Below are 14,011 nucleotides of genomic sequence, written 5' to 3' on the forward strand. Positions count from 1 at the left end.
ATCTATGTGTCTCCCTCCCCAGGCAACCAAACTTATTCCAGGAATATTGATAAGATACATAGTGCAGACTGAGTTGTTTGATTTAGTCTGTAGCCAGGAAATCAATGGTGCAATTCTACATCCATATTACGTCAGGTTAGCAAAAAGCACATTGTTATTCAGTTTGTGCCTGCTGCCGTGCTTCTGCTGCCAATTGAGGCCCAAGGATTAGGCTAAACATTAAACACTCCCTAGCTACTGCAACCTAACAAGGTAAAACAGGGAAAAGATAAAACACACTTTAAAAAGTTTTTTTAATATATGAATTAAATTTACATCCATATCTTTTCCTGAATCATAATGTCCTGCTCAGTCCCACAGTGGTCCAAACCAGCTGAAGCTCTGCCTGAGATCAGACCACACTTTCATTGTCCAGTAAGAGCACTGTCACAAAAGGCCATTCAGAATGTCCAAGTGTACACATTTTGTTCTGTGTTTGATTCTGAAAAGGTCAGCGCATAGAATGTGCTTTAATAAAAATCAAAGAGTAAAACTGTTAAAGTTCTAAGCTATATTTTGCTTTCCCAGTCGAAAATCATGAGAGCGAGCCAAAAAAAAATTCATCACAAGTACACCCAGAACGTGAAAATATATATTTTATGATATATGTATATATAAAATGTCTTCTTTAATCCAGTATGTACATTTTTTCACAAGACATCTGGGGAATGAGGTTCTACGAAATGAAGCGCTGCTCCACTGGGTGTAAACCCAAGTTTTTTAGGAAAAAAAAAGGTCACAAAAAGTGCAACCCAAAAATAAACCCTCAAAAAAAAATCAAAGGGACAAAACTTCTTTCTAGCATCCTTCACAGCCAGATTGAGTTCCTCTTGTTATCCACAGAGAGATGGTCAAAGGACAAATCCTTGGCTCTTCTATTTCTAGTAAATGACCTCATAGACAGTGGCCTTCTTGTCTCCTGATCCTGTCACAATGTATTTGTCATCTGCCGAGATGTCACAGCTCAGGACAGAGGACGACTCCTTTGACTGTAGAAAATTGGGAATAGTGATCATTAATATCCTGACACCATCATTGTCCTAATGACAATGTTTCAGTACTTATTGCATAATGTGCTGTGATTCATTGATCAGAAATGAATCCTTCGCTCCCCTGAACCACTAGTGACCCAAGCTAGTTGACTTAACTATGAGGTTGTTAAAGTTAAGCTTTTTGTTAAGGCTAAATAATGTGACAATTATGACCTTAATACAGCTCTGCCTAATTATCATGGCAACCATGTTTACAAAAACTTGATCTAACAGACGAGGATTTAGTACAAATGCATAACATTAAAGATTTAGTTTAATTGTGTTTATTGTAGCTACCTGGAATATGCTGGCACCATAAGGAGTCCTCCATGCATTCAGGAGATTGTCCTTCCCTGTGCTCACAAACCATTTACCTGCAAAAACAGACATTCGGAGAATTTCAACTGAAAGTGTGTGTGTATCCACACACGTCATTTCTATGCTTAGAATTACTCTTTACAACATACCTCCAACAGCTAAAATTGACTCTGTAATAACCTTATCAATGGCCATAAAAATCTAACAGTAGAAATATCATTACATAAACAATTATAAAATGTACATGATGAAGCAGTCCTACACCATTTCCACTCTGATAATTATTTTAATCACACTGATTAGCCAACTAGTCAGTTGAGTAATTAATGATTTAATTAGTGACACCAAGAGCTCTGAAGCAGTGAGCATAATTTGAATTAACCAGTTCTGCAGTTAGAGATATGAGACAGTCCTGTGGGGGAAGAAGCAATGAATCTGGACTTTTCAGTTAGGCAATTGCAAAACTCCATCTATGTATCTGAGTTTTAAACTTGACAGGCAGAACAGCATAAACTAAAAAAGCAACAACTAAGGAGTGTGTTTGTGTGAAGTCAAGCTGACAGTACATCAGAATTCAGTCCTCAATAAAAGATCTGATTAAGTGTTAAGTGTTGTGTGTTCAGATGTAGCCACAGAGGAAAGCATTTTGGAGTGAAGAAATATGACAACCAGGGGAGGGGTGTAGGGCTTAAGTGTTTTTGGGCAGCACATACAAATGACATAATCTACTGTAGAGTGCACATCAACAGACATTGTTTAATTTAAAACAAATATATAATAATCAAGCTTGGAAGATTGTTGCCATTTTATTTTGTTTTCTGAGAATTTATTGACATTCTCGCAACACCACCCAGGTGGGTTGTTGCAGGGGACATATCAGCCAGGTTTTCTACATTGTGCAATGATACTTTTGGCCCCAACTGTAATGACACAAAAACCCTCTTGTCCACCAAAAATTCAACATTTAAATCCCCTTCTTTGATATTTCATCACTAAAGAGTTTATCTCACACACATAAGAAATCCTATTTGCCTGTTACTTACCACAGTAGGCAAACTTGAGTGAGAGGACGCAGCTTTCATGCAGGTGCAGTTGGTACTTGTCAGGCTTGGTGTGGTGAAGCACCTCCACGTTGCTGCTTTCCATGCCTACAGCCAGCCATTCTCCGGTTGGGCAGTAGCCCAATGAGAAGATCTGCAGCAAGAATACAATTGTATTTCAACAGCCTGTTTTGCAACCAAGCATCTTCTGTATGTGATGTACATTTGATAAATTTATCTAAAAATCTATGGGAAACGATAGACATTTTTGTAATATGGGATTCTCTCTACCTGTGAGGTGAAGTCGTGCTGCTGAAGCTGGCGTCCCTCCCTCAAGTCCCAGGAACGGACAGTGTTGTCGAGCCCCCCAGTCCACAATTTTGTCCCGTCATGGGAGATGTCGATACAGCTGGCTCCATCTGTGTGGCCCTGGAACTGCCTAGAACACCACAAGACAATGCATTTCAGTTTCAGAACAGATAAGGGAGGCCTTGCCATCTCTCCAATGGTCAGGATGCCATGTAAGGTGAGTGAATTAAGTTCTAGAGGATTATTTAAGTAAACTAGATCCCAAAGTACTGACCTAACGAGGGTCTGGTTGTGGAGGTCCCACACCGCGATGTTTCCATCTGAGCAGCAGGAGAAGCAGACCTTGGCATCAGGGCTGATGGCCAGTGCATAGCAGGCCGGTGCAGAGGAAGTGAGTTCAGCCTTTATGCGGGGCGTCTGTGAGGCCAGGTCCCAGATGGTCAGCGTGCTGGCCTCGCCACCTACTATTAGGGTGCGGCCATCAGGCAACAGCTTGCAGGAGCGGATGTAATTGTCTCTGTTCTGGAGTGGACGCAAAAGGAGAACACTGTCAACATCTTTATGAGATGATGTAATTCGAATTATCTACAATTTGAAGTTCTAAACAAAGCAGTTCCGTTAGATATTGAGGAAACAAACGTACTTCAGTGTAACCATGTCAGGAGCCCTTCTAATAAGTTTCCTCTCAAAAGTCAGGTTTTCTTTTTTACTGCAGCTGACTCATGATCATGTTACAGCTTTAACAAGAGATGCAGGGGAGAGTGGGAGACTGGGGCTACAGCTGTTGGCTAGGCTCCAAGAGAGCGGGAAGACAGATCAATAAGACTCTAGAACCTCTTGCTTGAATTAAAACGGCACCCTGATGGCTTTATAAGACCCGATTGCACTCTGGACGCACCTTACGGGTGTTCGAGGCCATATAAGTTGAACGGCATGAAGCCACAGTATCAAAATGAGAAATAGGAGGCAGTTGGGAAGACTTAATGAGCTGGGTAATGGCTGACACGGTTGGCCAATCAGAACATCATTACTCAGCAGGCTTTTTTTCCCTTTCTCACTAAGGATTATATCAGCACAGCAGTGAGACACTTTACTGAATTATTCACAACTCTGTCTGTTAGGATCTGGAGGAGGACACATTTGATGATCAAGAAAACTAATGGAAGTGAACAATCACAAAGTTCTTATGAAACACATTTTGTCTCTGTCCTGTTTGGAAGCCTAGTTAGCAATTAGCAACATCACACACTTTAAACAGGTTATGTTTTCTCTCGTTTTGACTTGAACACAACTTACCAGGCAGTCAAGTTGGGACACTGGGCTTTTGCTGCCTGGCTGGCTGATATCCCAGATCTTGACACAGCCCTTGCCACCGGTGTAGACGTGGCGTGTAGGGTTGCTGATTGTGACAGCACACACCACCTCCCCGTGGCTTAGGGTGTTGATCTGACGAGCGTGGCGTGGGATGCCCGGACCTATCAGTGCATCTGGAGGGAAGGGCACAGGCTGCATCTGACCATCTGCACTCACATGAAAAGAATAAGCTCTGTAAAGGAGAGAAAAAGGAGAAGACAATCAGGTTGAGCTAAGAAATAAAATTAGTTTTTATTTACTGTTCTAACACAAAACACAGGGACTCACGGTTTTCCTCCAGAAATGGAAGTGAGGCTGGCTGGCAGGCCTGGAGCTCTCATGTGAGGATGTGGGTCAAACCCTGCCTGCAACAGCAGAATGAAGGAAGGGTCAAACAACCACTAACCTGCAAAGATACATAAGAGTAAGCTAATATTCAAATTTAAAACTATGCTTCACTTAAGCTGCTAACACCCTGAGGACCCGTCGTAGCATTGTTTCCAGGCAAATCCCATTAAAAGGTGCAGATTCAGCTTGTTGGCACACAGACAAGATACACAAGGCTACAACATCCCAGTTGCTAATGCTAATGAAAGCCTGGGAGATTTTCAAACAAGCAGATGCATTTAGCCTTTAGAATGCTAAGTAAGTCACATCAAAGTAACGGAGCTCGGCTGTCTTTGAACTTTCTCATTATGTACACACAACAAGCAACCTACCAGAAATATTTAAAATGAGTTATGGAAATACAGGATGAATGTTCATGTTTTTCAAAGTCAAATACTTCGTGACCTATACTGTCTTGGTGGATAATTTATACAGGTGCTGGTGAGGTTTTGTTGTGCCAAAAAAATTGAGAGAGAGAGAGAGAGAGAGAGAGAGAGAGAGAGAGATATATATATCTATCTATATCTATATCTATCTATATCTATATCTATATCTATCTATATCTATATATCTATATCTATATATATATATATATATAGATATATATATATAGATATATATCTATATATATATATATCTATATATATATATCTATATATCTATATATATATAAAAAAAAAAAAAAAAAAGACGAACACAATTCATTCACTTGTGTGCAATAAATTCATATCGCCTAAATTCTTTATAGAAGCTAGAATTACAATTGGTGAGCGTCCATAGGCAGCGGCGGCAGCAGCAGCACTCATCTGTGGTGAAATGAGACCCGGATAGACGCCTGGGCTGGTCAGGGAGCCATTCATCTCATGATGACCCATCATAGCAAATGGGGCAGCGTAGGAACTAGCAATGGACAAAGGCGTACGCAGGGCAGGGGCAGCTAAAAAAGAGAAGATTGTTTTTCTAGAGGTTCACCAGAAAGGGAAAAGAATTGCTTTGAGTGAGAACTGATTTGTTACCAGTTCTCTAAAACCTGTACAACTGCATCAGCTGATAAAAATAGGTTATAAAATCAAACTACAAACAGATCATGTGTGCACATATTTGTCATCTTATTTGTTTACGGGGCCAACAACTTTCAGGTTTACAAATCTGCAGATTTTCTTGCTTAACTGTAACATAAATTGTCACAAGCTTGTGAAAATTTGCCTCATATCTGAAGGTCTGACTAACAAAACTTATAATGTTCTGTTTATTATCCCATAGGGCAAAGGAGTGCTAATTTTCACAACACTATGGTTACAATCAAATGTTTGGTGGTCTAACTTAAGAAATGACAACCATCATCAGTCTTCCCATTTGTGTTTACATACCTAAAGCCTCCATGCCAGGTGGTTTGCCCATCGCTAGAGGCCGTAGTCCTGGAGTGGAGCTAGTTCCTGGTGTTGGTACCTCGTTCCTTGGTGTAGGTGTGTTGGACTTTAGGCTCGGTGTAGATGACTTGTCATTCTATAACAGAGATGCTTGTTAAATATTTAATCTGATTTATGCAAGTTAACTATCAAACTCAACCCCACACAAAAATTAAACTGCATCCATGCCAAAGTTTAAGAAAATCCCCCAGTGAGTCAAAAATATCCCCACTGGCAGCGAGTGGACAGCTCAAGGTAATCCAATCTTATACTGACACTTCATTACAACCGTGGTATGTGTGGTTGGAGTAGGGGCATAAACCTTTTCTTAGAAGTCAAGCTTGTTGGCTAGTGGCTAGACAAGGAAGATGGCTGCCTAGACACTTCTCTCATAATTAATCTTGCTTCCTTTTCAGATCCAGTTAGAGGAGGGGGATTTAGTCTGGTGATGCACACTAATGAGGGACTGCAAGAAGCTGGGTGGGATGGTAGGTGGAGGGTGATGACAAATCCAACCTAATCCTTAATGAAAGAGTTAAAAACTAATGTGAGAGCCTCCCTATTAGAGAAAACCAGTTACAGAGGGGGGAAAGAAGACAGCAGTTCTCTCGCTGCTGTATCGTTGGGTTATTTACAGCCTCGGGCCAGGGAAGAAATGACCAATTATTGGGTAAGCCATAAAAAAGATTGAAAGAAGCGAGGGTTTGATTTTCTGAGATGGCATCCACTTCCTGGACCCTCAAGCCTCTCATAGCATCCGACTGCTAAGCCTCCTGTGCATTAATCCTTCACTTGACAAATGCACTTTAGTCTGTCAGTTCACCTTTAACCTCCTTATTTTATCTACTCTCAAATCTTTCAGTCCTCACACTTACATGGGCGTGGTCCTTTGCTTTTGAGGATGGTGTGCTGCCTGAGGAAGCGATAGAGGCAGGGCTGTTGGGGGCAGCATCCTTCTTCAGGACTCGTGATTTATCCAGGCCGTTTTCTGGAGGAGAGTGAGCAGGGCTGACTCGAGGGGTGGCTGGATCCTGCAGAGTTAAATGAGACAGACTGAGAGAGCAGGACTGAGCAAACAGACTGGAGGAAAGCCACTGGCATGTACATGTAGGTCAAACAAACTGGGGCCTCATGTGCAAACACAGATAAATATACTCATGCGTGCTCGTACGCTTGCTCACATACACACACACACTTTTCATTCACCTGTCACTCCCTTTTTTCTTTGTATTCTTTGTCTCACTTTCTACATGAATGGCAAAAGACATACAGCAAGTAAGCACACACAACCAGTATTATGACAGACATTTTGGCAACGCTTCTACAGACAAATGACAAAGGAGAGCTGTGTTTAGTCTCTGTGCCGCATTCACACTAGGGAATGTGGCTGTGCAGCTTAGTTCAAATGCAGTCATACCTCATTGGAAACATCCACCACCAAGTCGTCACTTTTGTCTCCGTCACTGTCCTGAAAAAAGTAGTGACAGATTTAGCTTACTTGGAGCACAAACGTATTGATATGAACACTACAAAAAAGAAACTAATAAACACAAACACTTACATATCTGCTCATGTTGTCTTTGTCGTCCACTTTGCGTTTCTTGGAGTCAAGACCATAATCTGAAGAGCTGCGATGCTTCTCACTCGCTGCCCGCAGGCTGTCTGACGGCGACACAGAGTTATTCTGCCAACAACATTGTGCAGACAACACATCAGTCTCCAGTTCCCATTTGACCCTTAGTTAAATGAAAACATAATATCTGTGTTTCAGCTCCTCTGAACTGTGCACATTACATGGAGGACAGAACTGTGAACATCATATTGCTACATGTTATCCCTCCATCTTGAAATGATATGGACTATTGAGATGTGTAATGTTTGCAAAATAAAAATTAAACATCTGTTGGCTTAGGGTGCAAGTGATATCCTGTCATGGTTCTGACAAACAGACACTAAAACTAGACATGGCTCTTTGTCCTTGTTCTTTATCAGAGCAGTGACAGTACTGACTGTAAAGCTAAATGCACAATGCTTCCAGACTGATTTAGGACAGAAGGGGCAGGAGAGGATTGTGGGACAGCTTAGTTCTGCTGTTGCCGCTAAGTCAGTGAAGGAAAGAGATGAGGGGAAAAAAAGCCTAATCTAGAAGACAAGCATTAGCTTACTGCAAGGTGATGCATAGAGCAGATGGAGAAGAAGTTGAGTGAAAATGGGAGCTAAGTGCAGCAATGGTACACACATACATACACACCCACCCACCCAGCATGACATCTAATCCTCTGGTAGACCCTCAGAGTGACCTGATGAGACATGCTTGAAGCAACGTTAATAATCCAAACCAAATGCAGCTTACATTCCTACCTGAAATTCTTCAGTCTGTGACATGCACGTACGTGCAAATAAAAAAGTTAAACAAACGTGACAAGATCTCACTGTGCAACTATAAAACCCACGTTAATGACTCCTGGAGAGTCCCTGAGTGTGTATGCTGTGGCAGGTCAGGGACAAAATGGCAAAGAGGAGGAGGATTTAGTGGCAAAATGGCAAAAAAATGACTGATAGTAAACCGAACTGAAAGAGGAAGAAGGAAAGAGAGGATATTGAAGGAACCTGCACTAGAGTGCAATGTGAAGACACAACAGGGGTGTTGCCTGGAGAGAAGAGAGCCATGAAAAAAGCATAGTGAGAAAATTAGAAAAGGGGGAAGAAAGACAAGGGAGCAAAACAGGAAAGGAACTTGGCAAGCAATGAGAGCATAGCTCTCCTCACTAGTGGGAATGCCCAGGCAGGCTGGCACTCTCTCAGAAGCTGCAAACAGGGTTTTTGTAGTCTGGGCACTGGTGTGGTGGGAGAGCAATGCCAAGCAGCCCAACAGACAAGGAGGGAGAAAGGCGAGTAAACCCTGAGGCCAGCCCAAACTGTCGGGCAGCTCAACAAATCTCTGCCTTCATCAGAGAGAGAAAGAAGATGCCTGACATCTTGGCTGCAAATGACAGGAAGAAAACGGATAGCAGAAGAGAAAGGTAACAGCTTGAAAACTGAGGGAAAGGGTGACATTAAAAAGACGTCCAGAGCTTTGGAGTGATTTAAAAAAATAAATAAATAGAAAAACTGGCTGGGGAGTTACTGGCACTTCTATGTGCCCTCTTCCCGACCACCACACAAAGAGTCTGTCAATGCTCACTTTATTTCATAATCTAACTATTTCAGCCAAACAAGCAGCCTTCTGTTAATTTCATATCCTTTCCTCGGGTCAGAATATGGAAATTTGCCTAGCTACTGTTGTGGGAAAAAAAGCCACAAAAAAGGTTTTAGTCTGGCTGGGTGTGAAGATGCTGTCTGGCAGACAAAAACCTACAGCATTACAGTCTGTCCTGTGTATCTGGGCCTCTGACCTTCAAAAAGTTGTCTCATGACTCAAGAGCAATGTATTTGCCTTCTACTCTGGTATCAGATGACCTGAGACAACAGGACCGGAAGACTGTGTGTTTGTATGTGCATGCATGCACTGGAAAGGCAAGTGAGGGCAGGGTGGTAGAGAGATCAGGTAAGCTACTACTGGCAGCCACTCCTCACCATACAAGATAAAGGAGAGTTTGGGTTCCCTTCAGACATGAGTGGGCCCATTCAGCATGGCCAGTCAATGGGAACTCAATCTGGCTGGGTAGACCCAACCGAGTGCTATGCTCCAGCTAACAGAGCTTTAAGCCAGTCCAAAAAGCAAGAACCTTAACATTAGAGGAGAGAGAGCAGTGAGAGAGGAGAAGGAAGAAAGAAAGAAAAGGAACAGCTAAAAATAACAGCATACGGAAAATGAAAACAAGAAAAGTAGATCAGAGGACATGAAAATATGTAGTGTTCGACACATGCAACAGTAAATCCCATAAGGTGGTGAGGGGAGAAGTAAAGGAGAGTCAAAGTCATTTTTAATTGAGCTGAAATTAAAGGAGGTAGCGAACTACTAATCCTCAACCCAGTGATTGGAGTAATTTTCTACCTGGATTAGATGGCACTGGCTTATTTGGCAAGACTTCATTACTTGGTTTCAGGCAGCTAATAACTTTCTGAGTACAGAAATGTATGTGTTCTTACACAGAGTATACATTTCAATTGAAAAGTGGACTTTGGTCTATGTAAAAGTACACCTAATCACCAAACATAGTTGGGATAGGATGGCAAAGTCAAAACACACAGAAGAGATGGAAAGTCAACGTACCGTGCTCAACTCACGTTCTTTCAGAGGAATGGCCAGAGGCGAATGAAAAGATGAGGGGCCAGGAGAGAGAAAAGAAAACCCAAATTAGTATGGGAGTCACCACGTCTTATCATTTTATAACCACTTTCTGATTGCAATGCTAATACAGCCAAGATTAGTCTTACAGGTAAAACTCTGCATAACTAAATGTTTGTTAGCAGCCTGTGATTGCATAGAGGGTTTATGTGTTTTCAATGAGAGCTTTGTGTTACAAGCCATCAGTTATTGAGTCCCAATTGATAGATTTATTAGATAAAAAGTGAGAAATTCATGATTTTCATATTGACCATTAAATATGACCAAGAAAAATTTTCTTTCAGATCGATATAACATTTATTGATCATTTAAGCCTATAGTTGTAACATATAATCCTTTATTTTACTGCTACAAATGACTAATAGGTTGTTTTTTTAGAACAAAAACCAGCCTGCTAAAATACTAATTATCCAACATCATCTGCATGTCAGCATTTCTTCCCTATATTTCTCTCCACAAAAGCGAACAAACTTCTAGTATCTCTTTTTGGTCTTGTTTCCTAATGTAGAATGAATAATCTCTATTTTTCATTTCACAGTATATGATGAATAAGATGGAAACCTGTATAAATATTTCCTCAGTTTTCCTTAGTGGTTCAAGCAAAAATGTATTTGGCTGGTAATACCTGTTCTTGGCTGTTACAATTGCCCATCGGCAGCAAAATGCTGCAGGCAGAGTGTGCGTGGCAAGCTTTGCTCCTCACCTCGGTGCTCCAGGTCATGATGATTCTTCTCATCCTTTACAGGCAGGTGGGCCTGGGATCCAAGAGCACCCAGAGCCAGCAGGCCAGAGCCAGCAGCCGTCACAGGGGGGATGCCAGGTGGCTGCAGGCCTGAGGGGTGTGGCAGCTGGACAGGGGGGCCGTGAGCCGCGTGAGAGAGGTGCTGCGCCTGAAGCTGCTGCTGCAAATAAATACAGAGAGACAGAGGACAAGTGGGTCGGCTGGGAATTGAATCCAGGAATGACCTCACTTTACTCTGCATTAGTGCTGGTTTTGACAGCTTTTTGTTTAAGGCCAAGCGATTTATGCATAACAGCATAATAGCAGACAGTGACTGCCAACATGCTGATCCAGTTAATTCACTGTTCATTACTGTAGATGTACTGTAAGGTTATCATCTGGTTCCAAGTGTTAGAAACCTGAAAACAGAATAAACAGTACTGCACACTGATTTCCAAAATATGTTGTGTTTTTACAGTCTCTCAGTCTAAAAGGCTTTAGCAATTGGCTGTTCATTATTAGCCAAACAAAAACTATGAAGCAACAATATGCCGCATTTTTAAAAAGCGACACCATTTTAGTAGTTTATAGCATTAATTATACACTAAAAAATAAACATAACAAATATGAGTGACACCAGTGCAAAGTAGGGTTGTAACTGTGATGCTCATCTGTGAGCAGTTTGTTCAATTATTGTTTATGTCAGAAAATAACACTAAGCCTGTCACAGCTCTCCAGATCTGAAATTGATGTATTAAAATGGCTGTTTGATTAACAGTCGAAAGTTATTTAGTTACAGCAATACAAAACATAGAAAAGCAGTTAGTAAAGTGTCCGCCTCTCAACCACAGGGTCGGCAGTTCACACCCTGACTTTCAGTAAATCATCACATCTGAAAGGATGCACTATTTGATGTCTTCTATACAAATGTCTTAAACCAATTTTTTTTTAAATGACTTTGCACCAATACAAGGTCATCTTAACCTGCAAAATGCAAACTTGTTTCAAATATATTTTAGTAGAAATCGTTCCAACTTTTATATTATTGTGAGGTGGTGCTGTTGGTGTCAGAACAGGACTGACTGCAGAGATATTCACTTGTTAACATTTTTAATGAGGTCCACCATTCTAACCAATCAAAGAATTGTATCCCAATTTTGCTTGATTAGTAGGTTTGGAGATCTCTATATAGTACATTTTATAATAATTAATACCTGAAGGATTGTGGAGAACATGTCGCAGTGTAGCAGATAGGGGAAAAGAATAGGGGAGCAGGAAGAGGCTGGGCAGAGCACAATTATAAGTCGTGTGCTAACATAGCTCAAGTTGCATTTTGTAGCTTTAATCAGCTTTGTATCAAGTCAGGACATGAATGACCTATGGTGTCCCTCTGAAGACTGCCTACAAGTTTACACAACAAAACTGGTACACTTTCAATACCATGCTCTTCACCAATTACAACCCTGCTACACTTGCTACAAATTGCAAATTTATTATTCCTTTTAATGGCAGACTTATTTGAAATTTGTGACAACTGTATTTGCCTGCACATTTAATGTAGGGATACCAGAAATGGTACAGAGCTTTTTTGCTCACAACCGAACTACAGTGCTTCATTGTTTATTAAAAAAATAAAAATAACAAAATTAAAATCAATCAATTGGTTTGTACCTAAAAAACTCGAAACCTTTCAACACTCAGGAAAACCAAGCAAATATCCCCTCTCTTCCAGCACAGTGCGCTTAAGCTTAGACACAGTGGAGAACACACACCACATAAGGGGCCTGTGTGAGAGGCAGCCAGAGAGAGATGAGTAGATAGACAGGAGTTAAATAGCCACTCAGGAAAGAGGGAAGCAAGTGCTTTAAAACAAGGTTAAATAACACTTAGCACATCCATCAACTGCCTCTTTAAAAAAAAAAAGGAAAAAAAAAAAAAAGGGATTGCTATTCCACTTGCTAGACAGAACTTCAATAACCTCAGCTATACACTCATTACATAAAATGGAGAAAATAGACAAGGTTATATCTACTGGCTTACCACATTTATAGTTTATTTAACAGCTGGTCATTCAGTCAGCTCATTACATCGAATGGGACCTGATATTGCATAATGTGTGTAAGCAACTGGAAATCGATATTGTACTAGTGTGTTGCGTAGCCTATTTGTAGTAAAAAAGAAAAAGCATGCAAAAAAATTAAAAAAGCAGGAGGATGCCAGAAGAAAAGGAGGGAGAAACAGAACCAGAAAAAGAGCAAGAGTGAGGCAGGGATGTCCCTATTGAGTGTGCCTAATGAGGAAAAGCATGCAGGGATCATTATCAAGAAGCCTCATTAGCAAGCTATAGCTGAGGAAAAGAGCGAGGAAAGATGAGGGAAGGGAGTGGTGGGGGAACAGAAAGGAGAAAAAACAAAGAGGGAAGAAAATTCGGAAAATAAATTGCTTCCAATTCAATATTCATGGATAAAGAGCTGGCTTCCTTTCACACTTATCTTTTTTCATTATGTGTAAATGCTGCCGCAGCTCAGGCAACTTCCACAGGAAACAGGCAATTAAAGTTAACTAGGCGAAGCTGGATCCCTGCAGAACAGTACTGTCAGGTGGAACGAGCATCAACAGCACCAGCACACACCAGCTGGCTGGCAGTCAGACTTAATACGTCTGGCAATGATCGTCACATTACCTATTGGTCCTGTGCTTTATAACATATTTTTCAGATGTTGAATGCAACATTAGACTACTCTAAAAGCAGAAGAGATTTTATATTGAATTGACAGAATGGATAGTTTTAAGGTTAGTTGTCAAATAAAGAAAAAAGTGACACTCGAGGAAAAGCAAAAGACAAGATGCCAAAAATCTCCAAACAAAATCAAGTCATGCTTTGTCTCCACACAGTATATTTCTCCCTTCAAAAAGACATGCTAAAGCACCTGCAAACAATTTAAAAAGTCAAAACAAACAAAACTGATTATGTTTGGCAATTTTCCTTAACACTGACCATAAAGGGTGGGTAGACACCATGAGGTGGCTGCTGCTGCTGCTGGGTTAAAGAAGACAAGAAGAGATTCAGCCAGAAATGACACAAGCTGCAAACCTGGGGCTGCAACTATTGA

The 14,011-nt window shown here is 41.0% G+C and overlaps 1 protein-coding gene across 14 annotated transcripts in view; it reads right to left on the reverse strand.

Annotated features, from left to right (window-relative positions):
* Nucleotides 1–276: 276 nt before the first annotated feature.
* LOC137119388 (transducin-like enhancer protein 3-B) overlaps nucleotides 277–14,011 on the reverse strand; it is a 45,034-nt gene continuing 31,299 nt past the window's right edge. For 3 of the 14 annotated variants that reach the window (XM_067495844.1, XM_067495849.1, XM_067495843.1), the window contains exons 8-22: nucleotides 13,897–13,938; nucleotides 10,880–11,079; nucleotides 10,103–10,160; nucleotides 7,448–7,570; nucleotides 7,304–7,354; nucleotides 6,762–6,917; nucleotides 5,848–5,983; nucleotides 5,239–5,414; nucleotides 4,379–4,455; nucleotides 4,034–4,283; nucleotides 3,012–3,259; nucleotides 2,720–2,867; nucleotides 2,432–2,582; nucleotides 1,368–1,444; nucleotides 277–1,028 (exon numbers count right to left, since the gene is read on the reverse strand). In XM_067495844.1, the coding sequence (XP_067351945.1) occupies nucleotides 921–1,028; nucleotides 1,368–1,444; nucleotides 2,432–2,582; nucleotides 2,720–2,867; nucleotides 3,012–3,259; nucleotides 4,034–4,283; nucleotides 4,379–4,455; nucleotides 5,239–5,414; nucleotides 5,848–5,983; nucleotides 6,762–6,917; nucleotides 7,304–7,354; nucleotides 7,448–7,570; nucleotides 10,103–10,160; nucleotides 10,880–11,079; nucleotides 13,897–13,938 (2,001 nt within the window). In that variant the 3' untranslated portion in view covers nucleotides 277–920. The remainder of the gene's footprint in view (nucleotides 1,029–1,367; nucleotides 1,445–2,431; nucleotides 2,583–2,719; nucleotides 2,868–3,011; nucleotides 3,260–4,033; nucleotides 4,284–4,378; nucleotides 4,456–5,238; nucleotides 5,415–5,847; nucleotides 5,984–6,761; nucleotides 6,918–7,303; nucleotides 7,355–7,447; nucleotides 7,571–10,102; nucleotides 10,161–10,879; nucleotides 11,080–13,896; nucleotides 13,939–14,011) is intronic. The other 11 variants (XM_067495852.1, XM_067495848.1, XM_067495850.1 and 8 more) reach the window with 6 other exon arrangements.

This window comes from Channa argus, chromosome 2 (assembly GCF_033026475.1).
Source record: "Channa argus isolate prfri chromosome 2, Channa argus male v1.0, whole genome shotgun sequence".
Lineage (NCBI taxonomy): Eukaryota > Metazoa > Chordata > Actinopteri > Anabantiformes > Channidae > Channa > Channa argus.